This window comes from Gossypium hirsutum, chromosome A09 (assembly GCF_007990345.1).
Source record: "Gossypium hirsutum isolate 1008001.06 chromosome A09, Gossypium_hirsutum_v2.1, whole genome shotgun sequence".
In the NCBI taxonomy this organism is placed as follows: domain Eukaryota; kingdom Viridiplantae; phylum Streptophyta; class Magnoliopsida; order Malvales; family Malvaceae; genus Gossypium; species Gossypium hirsutum.
Window position 1 is genome coordinate 79,025,819 of NC_053432.1, and position 19,751 is coordinate 79,045,569.

The 19,751-nt window shown below is 33.1% G+C and overlaps 1 protein-coding gene across 1 annotated transcript; it reads right to left on the bottom strand.

Annotated features, from left to right (window-relative positions):
* Positions 1–8,234: 8,234 nt before the first annotated feature.
* LOC107930250 (NAC domain-containing protein 91) lies at positions 8,235–10,877 on the bottom strand. The gene is made up of 5 exons (XM_016861842.2): positions 10,172–10,877; positions 9,714–10,019; positions 9,305–9,637; positions 8,728–9,099; positions 8,235–8,646 (listed from the first exon to the last, which is right to left on the bottom strand). Exons 1-5 carry the CDS (start codon positions 10,616–10,618, stop codon positions 8,425–8,427), a joined length of 1,680 nt encoding a protein of 559 aa, XP_016717331.2. The 5' UTR covers positions 10,619–10,877; the 3' UTR covers positions 8,235–8,424.
* Between the last annotated feature and the right edge of the window lie 8,874 nt (positions 10,878–19,751).

Below are 19,751 nucleotides of genomic sequence, written 5' to 3' on the forward strand. Positions count from 1 at the left end.
TTGATATTGCCATTGAAATTGTTCTTTGTTTCAATGAGGTTTCAATATTTTTATCTGGGTAATGAAACTGCTGTTGAATGGTAACTTATCTTGCTGGTAATTAAGCTGTTTAGGACAATGGTAATGTCAAAGTAGGTTAATGTTGAGACTTTCATTTGCATTATGGTCCTTGTATTTGTCGTTCTTTTACATATTTTGATGATTCTGAAGCATTCTGAAAATAGTGGGCACATATTGCGCAGCCATGGGGACAGGGATAATGGTTCTGATTTTTGTGTTAAATCTCTTTATTCACATTGTTGTTTTCAGTGACTGCCGGATTTTGAGTTTGGAGTATCTATGCGGATCCAATGCCACAATGAGCCCATTTCAGCTTGAATGATCCTCATGGGTCATTAACTGTATTTGATAAGTGAGCCCATTTGTGTCTATAGTTTGGTTGAATATTAAGTTATTGTGTACAGGCTATTTCTATTAAGTTACTTTAAAGCTGCCACCCTTATCCACCATCTGCCTCAATGCCATCCATTCATCCCGATTCAGTTGAAGTTAGATTTCATCTGCTGAATATCCTTGGAAAAAGTTTGTGTTGACCAGCGCATCCTATCATTATCAGATTTAATAATTTTCTTAATGCCTTTGTCTCTACTCCATATAATGCATTTTTTAACTCCATGATGATTGAGCTTTGCTAGTGCCATTCTAACAATAATCGGTTTCACTGCAGTAACGTTTTCTAGCACCATTCCAAATTTTCTCAAGCAAAAAACCTACACTAATTGATTCATTATTCTTTCTCCATTCAACCACTAAATTTTAACTTTCCGTTGGGGTGCATCTCCTTGGACCTTCTGCACTCATCTTGCTACCCTGTTTAATATTAGCTATCTCCTTAAAAAACCTAGTGACAGCCAAGTTGTTAAGTTTCAATCGACTGCTTCATAGCAGCCACCGCATTTGGTTGTGAATTGTTTTAAGAGTTTATGGATCAGGACCTTTATGCTTACCTCTGAGTGACAAGCCTATGTCTGTATAGTAATGTTAAGGTTTTCGCTTCATTATACACACTTGGTAATGTTGGAGATCTGGAATTTTGGGAAATAACATAATTTGTCTATTTATTTTCCTTTCGTTAGTAAAAATAACATACAGTATGGGTCCGTACCATATGCATATATTAGTGGCGGCATCACGCATATGCTAACTGCGGTAGTTTCTGGTCACTTCTAGGTTTCGAATTCCAACTTCCAGAACCCTCCACTCTGATAAATGAATACATATGTGATACAATTTGATGTAATGATACGATTTTTTACATTTTTAAAAGAAATAAATTTAAATCTAAATAATAATAATTTCATTAAGTAAAATGAAGATAAAAATGAAAGAAAAACAAATATGGGGTCACTAAAAAAAAGTAAATACCGATGTGATTGAAAATAAAATAGCGATCAGGATTTAGATTACCTATCCGTCGTTGACGTACGCGTCAGACAACAGAATCATGATTAGTCCTAAAAAAACCCTCCCGAATTTAATCCTAGCTTTCCGCATCGCCGCGTGGACTGGACTTCGACGACTCACCGTCCTTCCAGATCATTCTCGTTTTTTTGTTTCTTATCCCATATGTCTTTTTCTTCTTCTTCTCATCTTCCTTTTCCGCCATTAAAAATCCCCCTCCCCTTTCTTCCTCACATCGCAATTTCTTCGATACCCTTTCAAAAGCCTTTAAATTCGCTCTCCAAAACAGCTTATTAACTGCCAAATAGCCGCTTCTTCTTTTTTTCCCGACATCAATACCTTAGTTGTTTACGATGATGATGTCTATGTTCAGTTCGTTCGAAGCCCTTTTGTTTGATTCTCACGGCCAGAAGAAGTACACGGCGACTTCGACTCCGATTGAAAAAGCGAAGCCCAATGAAGTTTCTTGTTCAGAAGGGAACAAGAAAGAGACAACAGAGTTTAACAATTTATCGAAGTCGTCGTCGTCATCCGTTGTTAAGACACCGCAAAAACAACGTTTACGGCCGAGGTTTGCGCCGGAGCTTGATGGCGTTCACTGTTTCGAGACAATTATTCCATACTGAAAGGATTTCAGCTCGTTGTATATTTGTTGATATAAATTATAAAATGATGATTTTTTTATTATTCATTCGGATGATTCAATTTCATTATATATTTAAAACACCATAAAACCTATTTAAATCTCAAAAGTTAAATTCATTTAAATTTTAATTTTCGGGTTTTATATTTTGATTCGGCCATTCAGTTAAATCTCTAAATACTTTAAAAAAACCGATTTTCTTATTAAATAAATACTAAAAAAATGAATTTATCTAAATTGTTTATCTTTAAAATTAGTAAAGATAAAAATCTGATCAATAAAGGAGATGTCATTGCTTAAACTTTCAAGTTACTTATATAAACATAATCAACGTGACTCATTTAAGACCGTGGATACTTTGATCATCAAACATGGGTTCTATTTAATCTTTATAGGTATAAAATGTAAAAGCGTAAAAAGTAATTTATGGTCAAATGAAATATACACATATCTATATTAGTAAATAATTTTGATGGACATGACAAGTCGAATAGAAAACTGTCCTTTTGTTTCTTTCTTGATATTATCATTATTACATGTTGAAACTGAAGAAAAATCCCAACTTCGTAAAAGCTGAAGGAAAGATTTAAAATTTCATGGGGCAAGCTCAGCCCACTGCCCACCAAAATGCAAAAACAGAAGGATAAAATAATATTTAGCCCTTAAATTTGGTACTTTTTCTTTCTTGGTCTTTGATTCTTTTATTAACATTAAGCCCTAAATTTAGCAGCTTTTCTCAATCTAGTCCCAAGTGTCACATCATTACTTGATAATTTTTTAAAAATTTCAAATGCTTTTAAAAATTTATTGTGACATAATTTTAAAGTGTAACATATCATAACTTAACAAAATTTAAGTTTAAGGAGCAATTTGAAAAAAAAAATTACCAAGTTTCAAAATAAATAAAAAAATTTGACCGTAAATATCACTTAATCGTAAAACAAAAGGTTAAATCATTATTTGTAGTTTAAAGTTGACCAAAGCGTAAAAAGTAATTTATAATCAAATGGTTGTTGTTTGTCGTGCCAATGCGTATAAGTATATTGTTTCTTAATTCATATGGTGTGATTTTTTATTTTATTCATGAAAGTTCATTTAAATTTTCAAAGGTTTTGAATAAAAAAATTCAATCCTTTAAAATATATGTTTTATAGTGTTTCATATTATATAATTTATAACATATTAAAAAATAACTTTATACTAAATGTATAATATTATTTTAATGTAAACATTAAAATAATATTAAGATGGTTATATAAAAATTTTAGTAAATAAAAAAATTTAAAAAAATAAAAATTAAATTAAAAATAATAGAAATACATTTTTAAAAAATTTAAAAATAATATGAAAATAAGTTTAAATAAACCTTTTGTAAATATAAAAGGATTCAGATAAAATTATAAGTTAGGCGGAGCTTGAGCAAAGATTAAATATATTTAAACTATGCTTAGAGAGACAAATTCGACCTGCAGTAACTCATTAACATCTTTACCTGTCATAAATTATTTGAACTTGACTGCTCGGATGACAAATGTTGGATATCAGTGGTTTTAATTTTGGTGGGGTTATTATTTTTGTATTAGTCCACATCCTATGCGAGCTACCCACCAGGCTTAAACTTATTCGAAATGGCTCATTTTAAATAGCGATCTTATACTTAAATTGTCAATTGAAACAATGGTCCCTCCATAATTCAATTGTCACCACACCTAGCTTAAGGTCTTGCTTTATCTTGAGTCTGACCACAATTAGCCTTATGATAAGGATTGAGATCGACGAAGAAAACCAGTGGGTGTTAACACCTTCCAAAGAATGGTGCCTGAAGTGGACCTATCAGTAGGTCATCAAAAGCGCGAAAAACTTGATTGTGTCGTCTATGCTCTATTCTTTGCCAAGGTCAACATCACAACTCATGGTACCGTTGCAACTTAATTTAAATCTGATGGAGGGTACTTTCTGGAAATCGAAGAAGGGGACCTCGTGAAGGTGGGAAAGCGAATGCCCAAAGTGGTAAGAAGAGAACACCCCAAAAAATGTCAAAATCCATTGGAGGAGAGGTACTCCACTCAACTATGAGTATGCTTGTCGAAGGTTAGACCGACCGGTTGCACCGGTGCTCCAATTGGTGCCATAAAATGTTAACCGTTAAACAATTTAAGTTAATTTAAATATCTAATTTTATTATAATTTATAAAAAAAAAGGTTTTCTATTTATATTTGGTTATTTGTTGTGTTTGTTTTTTTTAATTCATAATTGATTTCAAATTCAATAAACTTATTTATAGGTCGAGCTACTGACTTGGCCCGAAGGCTTGCCCAAATAGTAGGAGGGTTTGGGAAAAAATTATAGGTCTAAAAAATGAGTTTGGACAAAAAAATAATACTCATTTAGAAAATGGGTCGAGTATTAGATAATATTTTTTTGGCTCGAGCTCTAACCGAATTTGTAAAAAAAAATTGTTATTATGCCGTTGTTTTCCAACTATTTTGCTACCATTCCACTATTATGTTGCTACTATTTTGTTGTTATTGATAAGATATTGTATAACTTTTGTTTTATTATTAAATTTGTTACTATTTTAGATACATTTGCCTGTTAAGTAGCACCTTATTTAAATAAGACTTTTTAAATTTATTTTCAATTTATTAGGAAAGATTTATTTTAATGTTCTTAATATTTTTGATGTATTATATATATTTTAATCTTTTTATATAAAAATAAAATAAATTTTTAATGCAAGTCAAACTCGAGTTTTGTATTTTTATCAGAGCTAAATTTAAGCAAAAATTTAGGCTAATTTTTGGAGCCAAACCCAATATAAACTTAAAATTAAATTAAAAAACCCAATATGATTAAAGAGCATTTGGTTGATTCTTTTAACCAAAACGTGAGTTTTTTGAGCGGCATATTTAGTTTTTAATGAAAGCAATCAACTTTCAATTCGTTAAATTTATTCCCAACATGCTTTAGGCCAACGAAAAAAAAATCGCGATAAATTCGGACATCAACAAAAATCTTGTGGAATTTTGGACAATGATACTAAAATTCAGATTCTTTCTCTTATATATATTTAGATTATAAAAAAATAACCACTAGTTTGTTATATCCTATTCGAAGCCGCCTCCTTTCTGTAAATACATTACCCCTTCAAATACCATTTCCGTAAATATAAATAATTCCATCCCTTCCAATCTTTCGTCATTCATTCGCTTTGCTTAGAAAGAAATTTACATTATTACTTTTTCATTCCTTTTTGAAACTCAAATCTTTCGTATCAATGACTTCCACTACAGTCTATGCCGCCATCCCAGCTGTTGCCATTGCTGTTGCCGGGATTTATTCTTTTGCTCGTCATTCAGAAGCCAAGGTAAATTTTTTTAATTATATTATTTTTTTGTTTTTGGTTGATGAGTCGGTTTTCAGATCCCAAATCAATATGAATTTTATAACGAAGTTGGTTGTTTGTTACTTATTTCATGATGGTTCTTTTTTTTTTAACTTGTTTAGGAATTCGGAGGCGCAGGGATTAGGAGGTCGATCGGGAGTACGCCGGCGAAACGAAACCAAAAGGTGAAGGACACACCACCGCCACCAAAGGTGGCGCCGCAGTTCGATGGGTTGAACTGTTTCGAAACCTTGGTGCGATAATATTAGCTTTTACGCTTTATTGAATCTGCGGTTGATGCGAGCTGGGAACTGGTGCTTCTTGTCGATTATGAAGATACTACGTACTTAGTGATTATATATTTCCTGTAGTGCAGGAAATTTATTCATTCTCCGGTTGTCCACTCAGTTTGGAAAATAAATTTGAAGAGTAGGAGGATTTAGATAAAATATAATATTTGAGAAATGGATTTAAATAAAATTTAAAATTAAATTTTTATATGAGCCAGACTTTAGTTAAAAAATTTTAGTTAACCTTTTGTTATAAAAAAATTATATTAATTATATATGTCAAATAATAATTATATGTTTTTGTTTTTGTTTTTATATTAAATAACTAACTCAAAAAAAAGTTAAAAGTTATTATCCAAAACTTAAAAAGAAACTTATCTAACTAAATAACATAACCCAAAATATATATTTAATACAATAAAATATTTATTTTATATATTTTTAATATAATAAAACATTTATTATATTTATGGTGGTATTTTTTAATATAAATATTTTAATGTATTTTTAATGTGTTAAAAAATTATTTTAATATTTTTAGTACATTTAATGTATTATATATATGTTTTTAAAAAAATTATAAATAAAAATTAATTTTAAATTTTAAATATAAATAGAGGTCAGACTCAGATTTAGTTTTCTTAAATTAAATTAAGCTTGGAAAAAAAAATTAAATCCAATTTTCAAATTAAATCAAACCTATACTTAAAAAAATTAATTTAAATAACTTGTAACAACCTACCATAACTCATTAACTATTACTTGCCTATTACAATGTTGCATTAGATTTATATATGATTACATCTGTGTAATTATTCAATTGAGTTATTCACTTTCGTTATTATTTTAACGAATTATTTGATAGATTCAATGATATGATGTGGTGTTGAGTTATTCACTTTTATTATTATTTTAATGAATTGTTTGATAGATTCGATGATATGATGTGGCGATAAATTTATACATTTTTATAAATTTAATTTTTTTTAAAAAAATTATAATTACAATTAATGTATTCATACATGTACTATAAAAATTATTTAACCAAGAATCAAAATAAATTTAAACATTTTTTTCATAAAACCTCAATTTTTAAAGCTTCCTCAAGGCAACGTCTCTTTCATCGATATCTTTATCTTGTTTAAACTAATATATATATATCACTTAAAAAAGAGATCAAGGATTCAAAACAATCTTCAAGATTCAAAGTGAAACAAAGTAAAAGAAAGGTACATAAAGTATGGATCTAAACATGATTTTGACTCATTTTGATTTGTAGTAATACATATTAAATCTCTTGTCCAAAATTCACGCCCATTAAATTTACAATCAGCATTTGAAAATCTCCGCCGTACTCCATGGAAGACTGAATCTTTAAAAAGAAAAAAGAAAAACAATAACATAAACAAAATTAGAACCAAAGAAGAAACATGGGAGGGAAGCATCAAGGATGAGAACTGACGAAGAAACACGATGGGTTATATATATATTTAACAGAGTAGAAAAAAATATAAAACTGCACGAACGCTGTACAGGGAGAAGCAATGAAATTAATTAGTTTTATTAATTTAAGATGTACATATGATTTTTTTTAATTTACGATTTAGATTCATGGTATGGTATCTAGCTAGTTTTCCAGGTAAGTGCTACCCAACATTATGAAATCTAATAAAGATGACATCTCCCCATCTCCAACATTATAATGATAAAAAAAGAAAATGACATGAAGGTCAAGATCCAAATGAAGCCTGGATGGTAGTGGTGGCAATTAATCATAATGACAATGTTCATTAGGTTACTGTTGACCCAAAACATAATGAATCAAAATTAATTCTTGAATTTCAGCATTTACAACTCTCCTTTCACACACATAACCCCCCCCCTTTCAAAATTTAATTGATTAACATAAAATACACCAGCTTTGCAGCTTATTAGCTTTGACAATCTGAAATCGTTCATAAGCATGCAATTAGTAGCAATGTACTATTATTATATTCTAGACCTTTGATTTGCTAGTTGCTATGCATCCCAGCATTTCTTTGTTTGCTGTGTATTACATATTTTTATGTTGCTCCTGTCTGTTTCCCTTTTTTTCATGGTATGGACGTATGGCTCTCAGAAATTCTCCAAAAACCTGAAAATTTAAAAACACACCAGCATTGGACACTTATACTCAAGTAACATAGATTCTTCGTCTATCAAAACATCGTTTGCAGGTGCTAATGGAAGTTCAAAGAAAAGCAGAAGTGAAAAGAAAGAGTAGTCAAGCGATGTTAAAGCTGGGAATGAAGCCTGTTACTGGTGTAAGCAGCAGGGTCACCATAAAGAGAGCCAAATAATGTTTAAATTCTCTGATTTTCTTTTCAAGTATGTGGACGTGATGAGTGGTAAAACATTAACCTAGTTTCTCTTGGATTCAGCTTCATCTCAAAAACAAGCTTTCATGAGGCAATATGCAAAAATAAAAAAATATATGTATATAAACTCTTGTATATTACAACAACTAAATAGATGTACTCATATCATAAACATCAGCACTCAAAAACATAGCTGCAGCCCTAACTAGGTACGATCCTCGAAAAGGGGGCAAAAAAAGGGTGATGTGCTACTGTTAACTATACACAACGCAATAAGTAGCATCAAGTTACAAGGCCTTTGGTGTGCTAATCAAAACTATAAACAAGATTAACATCACAGCTACCCGAAAACCAACAGCAAATGGTTTACGTGAGTGATGCACTGAAAACACCATTGACCACCGAGATGAAGTCTCTTTACGAGCTGAAACAATGGTCTTTGAACCCAAAACAATGCCGAAATCAGCATTACAACTGACAGTGATATCCTTTTCCACTACTTTTTCCTCCTGCAAGGACAACTTAATAAGGTTGGATACATATCTGGATTTGATAGCGGTTTTATACTACATCAGTCAAAAACTTCTTACCTTTGTAACAACTGATTTTGAATCATCTTCTATCTCTACATCACTCCGGTTATATATTGCATTGTCACAGTGAAGTGAGTGGACCTGAAGTTTACACTGCAGCCGTAGTCTTCTTGATGCATTACCCTGTGCCAAGGGGTTCTCAGAGTCCAGTTGACTTCGAGAAGGGCGAGACCTGGTCCTGATTCCAGTGATAGCACCATCAACATCACAAGATGTATTCATATGATTGCTAAATAATTCTCCATCACTATTTGGAACATTATAGAATGGCACTGTGCCAGAAAAGTAAACGTCCTGCATGCAAATTGGAATTCCACAATCTTGTGCGGTCCCTAGAGGAGGAACCCCGTTGACAGTGTCTGTCCCAAGCTGTAACAAAACGGAAATTCTTGATGTTAATATAAACAAAGGGTTTTACTTAATGGTTGAAAATGTAAATATGCATATCATATGAATGATCGTAATTCATACGAGCATGAGGCATAACACTTGAATGATCTTGATGCACTACAATGCTCAGTGGAAACTAGAAAGAGTATGATAAATGACATGTAACTAGTTTGCCTCTACTCACCAGCACTTGGGTCACTTCAGAACCAGATTCACTGCAAAATCCACCATCCTTGCCAATGGTCATGGTTGTATGGGTCTCAGATTCTGAATTCTTCTGACTACCAGTGTCATCACCATGGTAGTCATCCGAATTTTTAAGTATAGACTCCAGGAAGTTAGAAATATAAGGATCATTTTCGTTTGTGCCGTGTCCAAATTCCACATTGGAACAGTTTCCCACATGATCAAACATCCAAGGTGCCTGCTCTGCTTCAATCTGATTGTGTAATGGAGAAAATAGTGGCTCCATCATGGGATCGTAAAAATGATTCAAAGCTTCCTCAAGTAGATCCACCTGAAATTGAATAACATAAGTACTACAGAAATGGTGACAAAATCTAAATCAAAATACAGTTTTCTTGTTCCCTCACCTCTGCAGGGGCTATTTCAGCCACTTGGTCTATTTTATTATAATAATCATGGTTGTCACTATTGCCCTCGACTATGGGTGCAACAGCATTTGAAATCACTTCATCGGGCAAACTGGCAAGACATGTTTCACTGGTATCGCAGGCTTTCTCGGCTTCCTGTTTTACAGTAGGAGAGTCTTGAGGCACTTCTAACTCCGACACCATGTCTTCAGTAGGAGACAACACAGATGGATCAACTTCATCACCATTTATATCTTCAATGGTCTCATCTTGTTTCTTGAATAGACGACAAATTACAAAAGCATTCTGCAGGAAAAACGAAGAATACATGCAAGTAAAGAACTTCTGCTTGTACAAATTAGCAGAATTGAACTACCAATTATATGAATCAAAAACAGAAATTGATGCAAAGGGGATTCGAATTAGAATCAAACGAGAGGTATGAGAAAAGGAGGAACCTGTCCAGGTTTGGTACCATCAAGCTCATCGAGTGTAGTACGGTACTCATGCATAACCCAATTGGTTCGTTTTCCCCTTGGAGCCCTCCCGTTGTAAAACACCAGAGTTTTCTTCATGCCGATCAAGGTGGAGCCAGACTTGATCTTGCGGTCCTTACCCGTAGCTTTCCAGTAACCAGCATCGGTAGCCCTATTGAGCCTGTTGCCGGTTGGGTACTTCCGGTCGAGTGGGCAAAAGAAGAACCACTCCGGATCTTGGGTTTTTATAGCAGATAAGTCAGGCAAATCCCAGGGCTCGCATTTGCAAACATCAATTTCACGAATAATTTCAATCTCATCGTTTCTATTTCCGTTTATCTTAGACCGTAAATAAAAATCGATCAGTTCCTGGTCAGTCGGTCGGAACCGGAACCCTAATGGGAGTGAATTCAGTAAGAGAACACCCATTGCTAAAATGCTGCTAAAATGAAAAGTGAAGGGCCAAAAACATAGATTTTTAGGGAGATTTTCGAAACACCCAATAACTTTTTAATTATTTGTTGATGAAAAGAGAAGATTCAGAAAAAGGAAGAAACGGGAGATTAAATTAGTAGTTAGAAGGGTTTAGGGTAAGAGTTTAAATGAAAAGGAAGATGGCCCATTCGTCTATTCAGAGGATACTGTGAAGGAAAACGATAGGAAGGAGCTTAGAAATTCACCCTTTGATTACCCGCGCCGCGTTTTATACGCGGAATTTGTAGTTTGGATTTTGGTTACTTTTATTTTTTGGGTAAACTGCACACAAAGTCACAGATATTAAAAAGTTTACACTTTAATCATTAAATTTTAAAAATTATACGAGTAAATTCACACTCAAAAAAATAATCATTAGTAATTTTACGCTCAAAAAGTTACTTAAAGATGTTACTTTTATTTTTTAAAGCCTTCAGAATATTACGTGGTTAATATATATTATATATGATAAATAATGATTTAATTGCATCAACCAATTGTTAAATGACGTAATAATTTAGTGACTTAAATTAAATTTTTTAATAATTTAGTGATCATTTTATAATTTTTTAAAATTAAGTAGCCGAAATTTAATTAAGTAATATTAATTGTAATAATTACAACACTAATAAAATATATATTATACATTTATGAATACTTTATTTTATTAATAAAAATATGAAAATTTATCTTATACACTATCTGTTAAGTTTTTTTTTGGTGAATTATCTATTAAAGTTTTTTAACTATTCATAAGTGTCTTACAGAGTGTAGTATAAAAAATAAAAAATTAGATATATAAATAAATATGACATTTGTCACATCTATTAAATAATTACCCTAAAAATTAGGCATAATGAATTTTTTTGCCCTCCAACTTTATAAAAAAAATTATTTTTGTAACGCCCCGTACTCGAGACCTTCGCCGGAGTCGAACACGAGGTGTTAATAGACTTAATTCATTACTTAAACAGCTCAAATAATTTATTTTTAAAATTTCCAGACAAGCTGGCTAACTGCATCACAGTCGCTTTAAAAATCATATCTCAAGTTCCGAAACTCGAAATCCAATTCCATAAATTTTTCCTAAAACTAGACTCATATATATATCTAGTAATTTTTCTAGAATTTTTTGGTCGGGCCAATTAGTACAGTTTATTAGTTAAAGTCTCCCCTGTTTCAGGGTTCGACTATTCTGACCTCTGTGTATTACAGATCAGATATCTCCCTGTACAGAGCTTCAATGACTATGTCGTTTGTCTCTAATAAAACTAGACTCAATAATGAATCTGTACATATAAAGCATGACTTCTAATTATCTTTGTAAAATTTATGGTGAATTTCCAAATTCAGAATAGGGGATCCAGAAATTGCTCTGGCCCTGTTTCATAAAAATTTAAACATCTCATAAAATATAGCTCATATACCTGTTTCGCTTCTTCCATATGAAAATAGACTCATCAATCTTCGATTCCATAACTTATTCATTATTTAATTCCATTTATACTATTTTTAGTGATTTTTCAAATTCATGTCATTGCTGCAGCAATATTCTGTTTTAAGGCAAATTTCATCTTTTCATGAGTTGTTATGAACTAGATAACCTATTAAACTTCCATGATATCAAACATGATCTAAACTTAACCATCACCATGACTTATAAATATCAAACATTTTCTCAACCAATCATGGCCATATCATAAAATTATTTACACAAAATAAATATATTGCTATACATGCCATACTTAAGTTTTACAAGCCATTTACCCAGATGAAAGTCCTTTGGATAGTGTGATCGAACCTTCGACCCGTCCCGATTCCCGAGCTGGCTTGTTCAAAACTACAAGGAATGAAAAGGAGGGAGTAAGCATAAATGCTTAGTAAGTTCACATGCAAATAGCAAGTAGCATAACTATATAAGCAAACATAAAACATCATTTGCATAATCATCACCGAGATATTCATATCACATTTTCATTTATCATCTTACCATATTGTTGTTATATCGAGTTTTCAACCCGAGGGTTAAATACATACTTGTTCAAAGTATTCATTTCACAACACTTACCAATACGTCCTTTTCATCTTGAGTATTCCTCCATTTCAGTAGAACTTTACCCGTTGAACACATCGGAATATAATTCGGATACATGGAAAGTTTGCACATAAGTGCCACATATGTAGCCAAGCTACCATGTAACCCGCCCATAAGTGAACTCGGACTCAACTCAACGAGCTCGGGCGTTCGCATCCATAAGTGAACTCGGACTCAACTCAACGAGCTCGGATGCCTAGTTACATCTCTCGAACTCGGACTCAACTCAACGAGTTTGGACATTCGCATCCATAAGTGAACTCGGACTCAACTCAACGAGTTCGGATGCCCAAACATCCTAGTGACATGTCACTTGTATCCTAATGCATTCCTAAGGTTCAACGGGACCTTTTTCCCAATCATGTGTCTCAACAATCTCCTATGGAATGTCGATACCGATACTCGGTAGTATTTCACATTTCATTTTCCAAGTATATCACATAATTTGACATATTATCAAACAATTGTCACAAGTATGATATTTCACAATAATTATCATATCATTTAAATAACATAAAAACATTTAAAATAATAACTATGTTACCAACATTTACATATGAACTTACCTCGTATGCGAAAATGGCTACTTTTACCATTTCGTCCACAACTTGGTATTTTCCCCATTTTAGCTCGAATTTTAGTTTTCCTTGCTCTATCATTTAAAATATAGTCTAATTAGGACTCACATTATTCAAATTGACCCAAAATCATATTTTGACAAAATTATAGTTTTGCCCCTAAACTTTTGCATATTTACACTTTTGCCCCAAAGCTCGTAAATTAAACTTCAGCCTATTTTCTTATGTTTTATGACATGCTGATCATTCTTCCCTTCTATGGAAACATCAAATTCTCACTCTAACATGTACTTATGACTATTAGGTATTTTTACCGATTAAGCCCTTTTGCTAATTTTCGCTTAAAACCGAGTAGCACAAGTTGTCTAACATAATTTAAAACCTCATATTCTATCATAAAACACCAAAATACACAAATTTCACCTATGGGTATTTTTCCAAATATGAACCCTAGGTTGAATTATTGCTAGCATAATCGAGCTACCGGGACTCCAAAAACGTAAAGAACTTAAAAAACGGGGCTAGAATGGACTTACAATCGAGCTTGGAAGCTTGAAAAACCCTAGCCATGGTTTCTCCTTGCTATATTCGGCCATGGGGTTGAAGATGAGCAAAATTGGCTTTTAATTTTGTATTTTAATTTATTTTACCCCTAAATGACCAAAATACCCTTACTACTAAACTTTCCAAAAATTCCTTCCATGTCCTAATTTTGTGTAACACCCCCAAGCCCGAAACCGTCACCGGAGTCAAGCTTGAGGTGTTACTAAACTTATCTTACCTTTTAAACAACTCTAAACCACTTATTTTAATTTTTAGAATAAACTATTTTTCTGCGTCATGGTTGCTTAAAAATTCATTTCTCGGGATTCAAAACTCAAAATTAAGATCCGTAAATTTTTCCTGAAACTAGACTCATATATCTATCTACTAATTTTTTTCTAGAATTTTTTACTTGGCCAATTAGTACAGTTTATTAGTTAAAGTTTCCCCTGTTTCAAAACTCAACTACACTGACCTCTTCTTACTACGAGCCATGTTTCTTCCTGTAAAAAATTCATATGACTAAGACGTTTGTTTCTCTCAAAACTAGATTCAACAAGGATTCTAACCATATAAATTACACCTTCTAATTAGTTTTGTAAAATTTATGGTGAATTTCCAAATTTGAAATAGGGGATCCAGAAATCGCTCTGACCCTGTTTCACTAAAACTCAGATATCTCATAAAATATAATACCTTTACCTGTTTTGCTTATTCCATAAGAAAATATACATAATAAGATTTAATTTCATATATTATTCATCTTCAAACTATGTTTCTGCAATTTTTAGTGATTTTTCAAAGTTACGTTATTTCTGTTACTTGAATCTGTTTTTAGGTTACTTTCACATTTTTCATAATTTTCATGTGATAATCATCAATCAATCATACATATTAATAAATATGTATATCATCGGCTATTTTATTAGCTAATAACTAGCAAGTATTTACACATCATTCATTGTTCATATTATACCAAAAGTAGCTAAGTTTCTATACATGCCATACCCAAAACAAAACGTCTAGTTATACCGAGTTATTTCTTTGATAGTGTGATCGGCCTCCGGCGTTTCCTTCGATCCCCGAGTGACTAGATAAGTACTATAAGAAGAAGAAAATAAAGAGATTAAGCACTAGGCTTAGTAAGCTTACAAGCAAATAAATCACAACATTCAACATAATGGATAATTATGCATAATATCATCTAACATCATAAATTTCTTTACTTCTCAATTTGTATCTTCTTCTTTATTCCCTTACCTTCTTTCTTACCTGACCTTTCCTTTTTCATAAGTATAATCTACTTTTCCTTTGCTGTTAATTCACTGTAATTTAACTCGTATCCTGACCCGTTGAACCACTCGGAATACTAAGGATACTAGGGTCGTTCCTGTCTATCAATATCCTGCCAATGCCATGTCTTTGACATGGACTTACATGAATTATTCCTGTCTCCAATGCCATATATAATATGGACTTACATGGCTCAATCTTGTCTCCAAAGCCATATTTCTAATATGGACTTACATGGCTCATTTCTGTTCTGTCCTGTCAACTCTAATATCCTAACATTCCTAGGGTGCAACCGGGGCTTTCTAACACTTTTCCTCTATCACTCCACCTTAAATTCGACTTTACATATTTTCATAACATAAGTATATAAATGCTGGAAATTGACAATAATAATGTAAAATAAAAGAATATTGCATTTATTTACTGTAACTTACCTTGATACAAAATGTGACTAAACTTTACAATTTAGTCATTTACTTTTTCTTTTCCCCGATCTACTCTCGAATTTCGTTCTTCTTGATCTATAATAGAAAATTTAACTTATTTAATATTCAAATTTATTAAAACAGTCCTTGACCCAAACTTTTTCAAAATTATATTTTTACCCCTAAACTTTCACATATTTACACTTTTGCCCCTAAGGCTGTAAATTAAACTTCATCCTATTTTCTTATGTTTTATGACATGCTGATCATTTTTCCCTTCTATGGCAATATCAAAATCACACTCTAACATATACTTATGACTATTGGTATTTTTTTCCAATTTAAGCCCTTTTACTCGTCTTCACTTAAAACCGAGTAGCATAAGTTGTTTAACATAATTTAAAACCTCATATTCTATCATAAAACACCAAAATACACAAATTTCAGCCATGGGTATTTTTCCAAATATGAACCCTAGGCTGAATTATTGCTAGAATAAGCTTAATCAAGTTACCGTGACTCCAAAAACGTAAAGATCATTAAAAACAGGGCTTGGAATCACTTACTATGAAGCTTGAAAGTTGAAGAAACCCCAGCTATGGAGGAGAGCAAAACTCGGCAGAAACTAATTGAGAAGATGACCATTTTTGTGTTATTTTTCCCTATTTAATTCATTTAATATCCAAATTACCAAATTACCCCTCCTTACTAAACTTTCAAAAATTCCTTCCATGTCCTAATTTTTGTCCATGAACTTAAAATTGGTCAAATTGTTATTTAAACCCTCCTAATTAATATTCCAAAGTAATTTCATACTAAAAACTTCTAGAATGCTAGTTTTGCAAATTATTCAATTTAGTCCCTAACCTCAACTTAAGCACTTTATGCATGAAATTTCATCACAAAATTTTCACACAATCACGCAATCATACCATGAACCTTAAAATAATAATAAAATAAATTTTTCTACCTCGGATTTGTGGTTTCGCAACCACTATTCCGTTTAGGCCCTATTTTGGGATGTTACATTTCTCTCCCCTTTTAGAGATTTTCGTCCCGAAAATCTTACCTGTGAAGAGATTTGGGTACTGTTTTCGCATAGCCTCTTCGGGTTGCCATGTAGCCTCATCTACCCCGTGTCTATTCCATAGTACTTTCACAAGTGCAATACTTTTATTCCGTAATTGCTTTACCTCTCGAGCTAGAATCTTTGCCGGTTCTTCACCGTAAGTCATGTCTGGCTGAATCTCAACCTCCGTCTGAGAAATTACATGTGATGGATTTGAACAATAACGACGTAGCATAGACACATGAAATACATTATGAATCTTCTCTAACTCAATCGGCAAAGCTAACCGATATGCTAATGGTCCGACTCTCTCAATTACTTCAAACGGTCCAATAAAACGTGGACTTAGTTTGCCTTTCTTGCCAAATCTGAGAACTTTCTTCCACGGGGATACTTTCAGAAAAACTTTGTCACCAACTTGATATTCGATCTCTTTTCTTTTTAAATCTGCATACGACTTCTGCCTGTCTGAAGCTGCTTTTAAACAATTTCTGATAACTTTCACTTTTTCTTCTGTTTCTTTAACTAGATCAACCCGTAAATCTGGCTTTCTTTAAGCTCTGTCCAATATAAAGGTGTACGGCATTTACGTCCATACAAAGCTTCATAAGGTGTCATCTTCAAACTTGACTGGTAACTATTATTATAGGCAAACTCTACCAATGGTAAGTATTTTTCCCAACTACCTTGAAATTCTAATACACAACATCTAAGCATATCTTCAAGTACCTGAATAACTCTCTCTGACTGACCGTCGGTTTGAGGATGGAAAGCTGTACTAAAACTCAACTTTGTGCCCAAAGCCTCTTGTAATTTCTTCCAAAACCGTGAAGTAAATCTTGGATCTCTGTCTGAAATAATCGATAATGGTACCCCATGTAGCCTGACTATATCTGAAATATACAACTCCGCCAACTTGTCAAGTGAATAATCCATACGAACTGGGATAAAATGAGCCGACTTCGTTAACTTATCAATCACAACCCATACTGCATCTTTCTTTCTCGGTGTAAACGGTAATCCTGTCACAAAATCCATAGTAACTCGATCCCATTTCCATTTCGGAACTAGCACAGGCTGCAATAATCCTGAGGGTACCTGATGTTCGGCCTTTACCTGTTGACAAATCAAGCATCTAGAAACAAACTCTGAAATATCTCTTTTCATTCCTACCCACCAATACAATTTTTTCAAATCATTATACATTTTTGTACTGCCTGGATGAATAGATAAAGGACTGCTATGTGCTTCCTGTAAAATCTTCCGAATAAGCTCATCATTCTTTGGTACACATATTCTGTCTCTAAACATCAAACAACCATCAGAACCAATCCAGAAATCTGATTCTATGCTTGACTCACATTGAGCTCTTTTAGCTTGTAACTCATTATCATCTTTCTGAGCTTCACAAATCTCTTCAAGAAATACCGGTTTAGCTCTCAATTCAGCTAAAATAGAACCATCATCTGACATGGCTAAATTGGTATTCAAAGCTCGCAATTAAATAAAAGTTTCCTACTTAAAGCGTCAGCAACTACATTTGCCTTACCTGGGTGATAATCAATCACTAACTCATAATCTTTAAGCAATTCCAACCATCTTCTTTGCCTCAAATTCAAATCTTTTTGGGTCATCAAGTATTTCAAGCTTTTATGATCGGTAAATATCCGGCACCTTTCACCATACAAATAATGTCTCCAAATCTTTAATGCAAATACAATAGCAGCTAGCTTTAAATCATGTGTCGGATAATTTTTCTCATGTGGCTTCAATTGTCTAGAGGCATAAGCAATTACCTTTCCTTCCTGCATGAGTACACAACCGAGCCCATTCAAGGATGCATCACTGTAACTCACAAATTCTTTACTCGGTTTCGGCTGTACTAAGATAGGAGCTTCCGTCAGCAATGCCTTTAACTTGTCAAAACTTTGTTGGCACTTCTCAGTCCATTCAAACTTAACATCCTTCCGTAGCAGTCTCGTCAACGGGGTAGCTATCATGGAAAATCCCTCCACAAATCGTCTATAATATCCGACAAGACCAAGAAAACTTCTAACTTCTGATACATTTCTAGGAAGCTTCCAATCAACAATGGCTAAAATCTTGCTCGTATCAACCTTAATACCTTCACCTGAGACAATATGTCCAAGAAAACCAACTTCTCGTAACTAGAACTCACTTTTGCTGAACTTGGCATACAACTGATTATCTCTCAGAATTTGTAAAACTGTTCTCAAATGCTCTGCATGCTCAGTCTCATCATGAGAATAAATCAAAATATCATCAATGAACACAACTACAAACTTATCTAAATACGATCTGAAAATTCGGTTCATTAAGTCCATGAAAATGGCAGGAGCATTAGTCAAGCCAAATGGCATCACAAGGAACTCATAATGACCATACCTAGTCCGAAAAGCAGTCTTCAGGACATCTGACTCTTTAACTCACAACTGATAGTATCCGGATCTCAAATCTATCTTGGAAAACACAGTAGCTCCCTTCAATTGATCAAGCAAATCATCAATTCTAGGCAATGTATACTTGTTCTTTACTGTTACCTTGTTAAGTTGCCGATAATCTATGCATAATCTCATCGATCCGTCTTTCTTTTTCACAAATAGCACTGGTGCACCCCATGGTGAACTACTGGGTCTTACCAAGCCTTTATCTGTTAATTCTTGCAACTGAGTTTTCAATTCTTTCAATTCCAACGGAGCCATTCTATAAGGAGCAATAGAAATAGGCGTGGTACCTGGAATCAACTCAATACCAAACTCAACTTCTCTAACAGGAGGCAAACCTGGTAGTTCTTCCGGAAACACATCGGGAAACTCACATACCACAGGCACTGATTCAATTTTCAATTCTGGATCTTTAGTGTTTAACACAAAAGCAAGATAAGCTTCATACCCTTTTCTCAAACATTTCTGAGCAGACATAACAGAAATTATGAGAAATAAACTATCTGACTCTTCTGAATTAACCCGAAGAATTTCACCATTTTCACACTTCATCTCAATGAATTTCTTTCCACAATTCACTATCACATCATGTGTAGTCAACCAATCTATACCAAGAATCA

Coding starts and splice junctions, on each gene's coding strand:
- LOC107930250 (XM_016861842.2), bottom strand. CDS start 10,618: ATGGGTGTTCTCTTACTGAATTCACTCCCATTAGGGTTCCGGTTCCGA. Junction 10,020..10,171: donor ATGGTACCAAACCTGGACAG/GTTCCTCCTTTT, acceptor TTTTTCCTGCAG/AATGCTTTTGTAATTTGTCG. Junction 9,638..9,713: donor CTGAAATAGCCCCTGCAGAG/GTGAGGGAACAA, acceptor ATTCAATTTCAG/GTGGATCTACTTGAGGAAGC.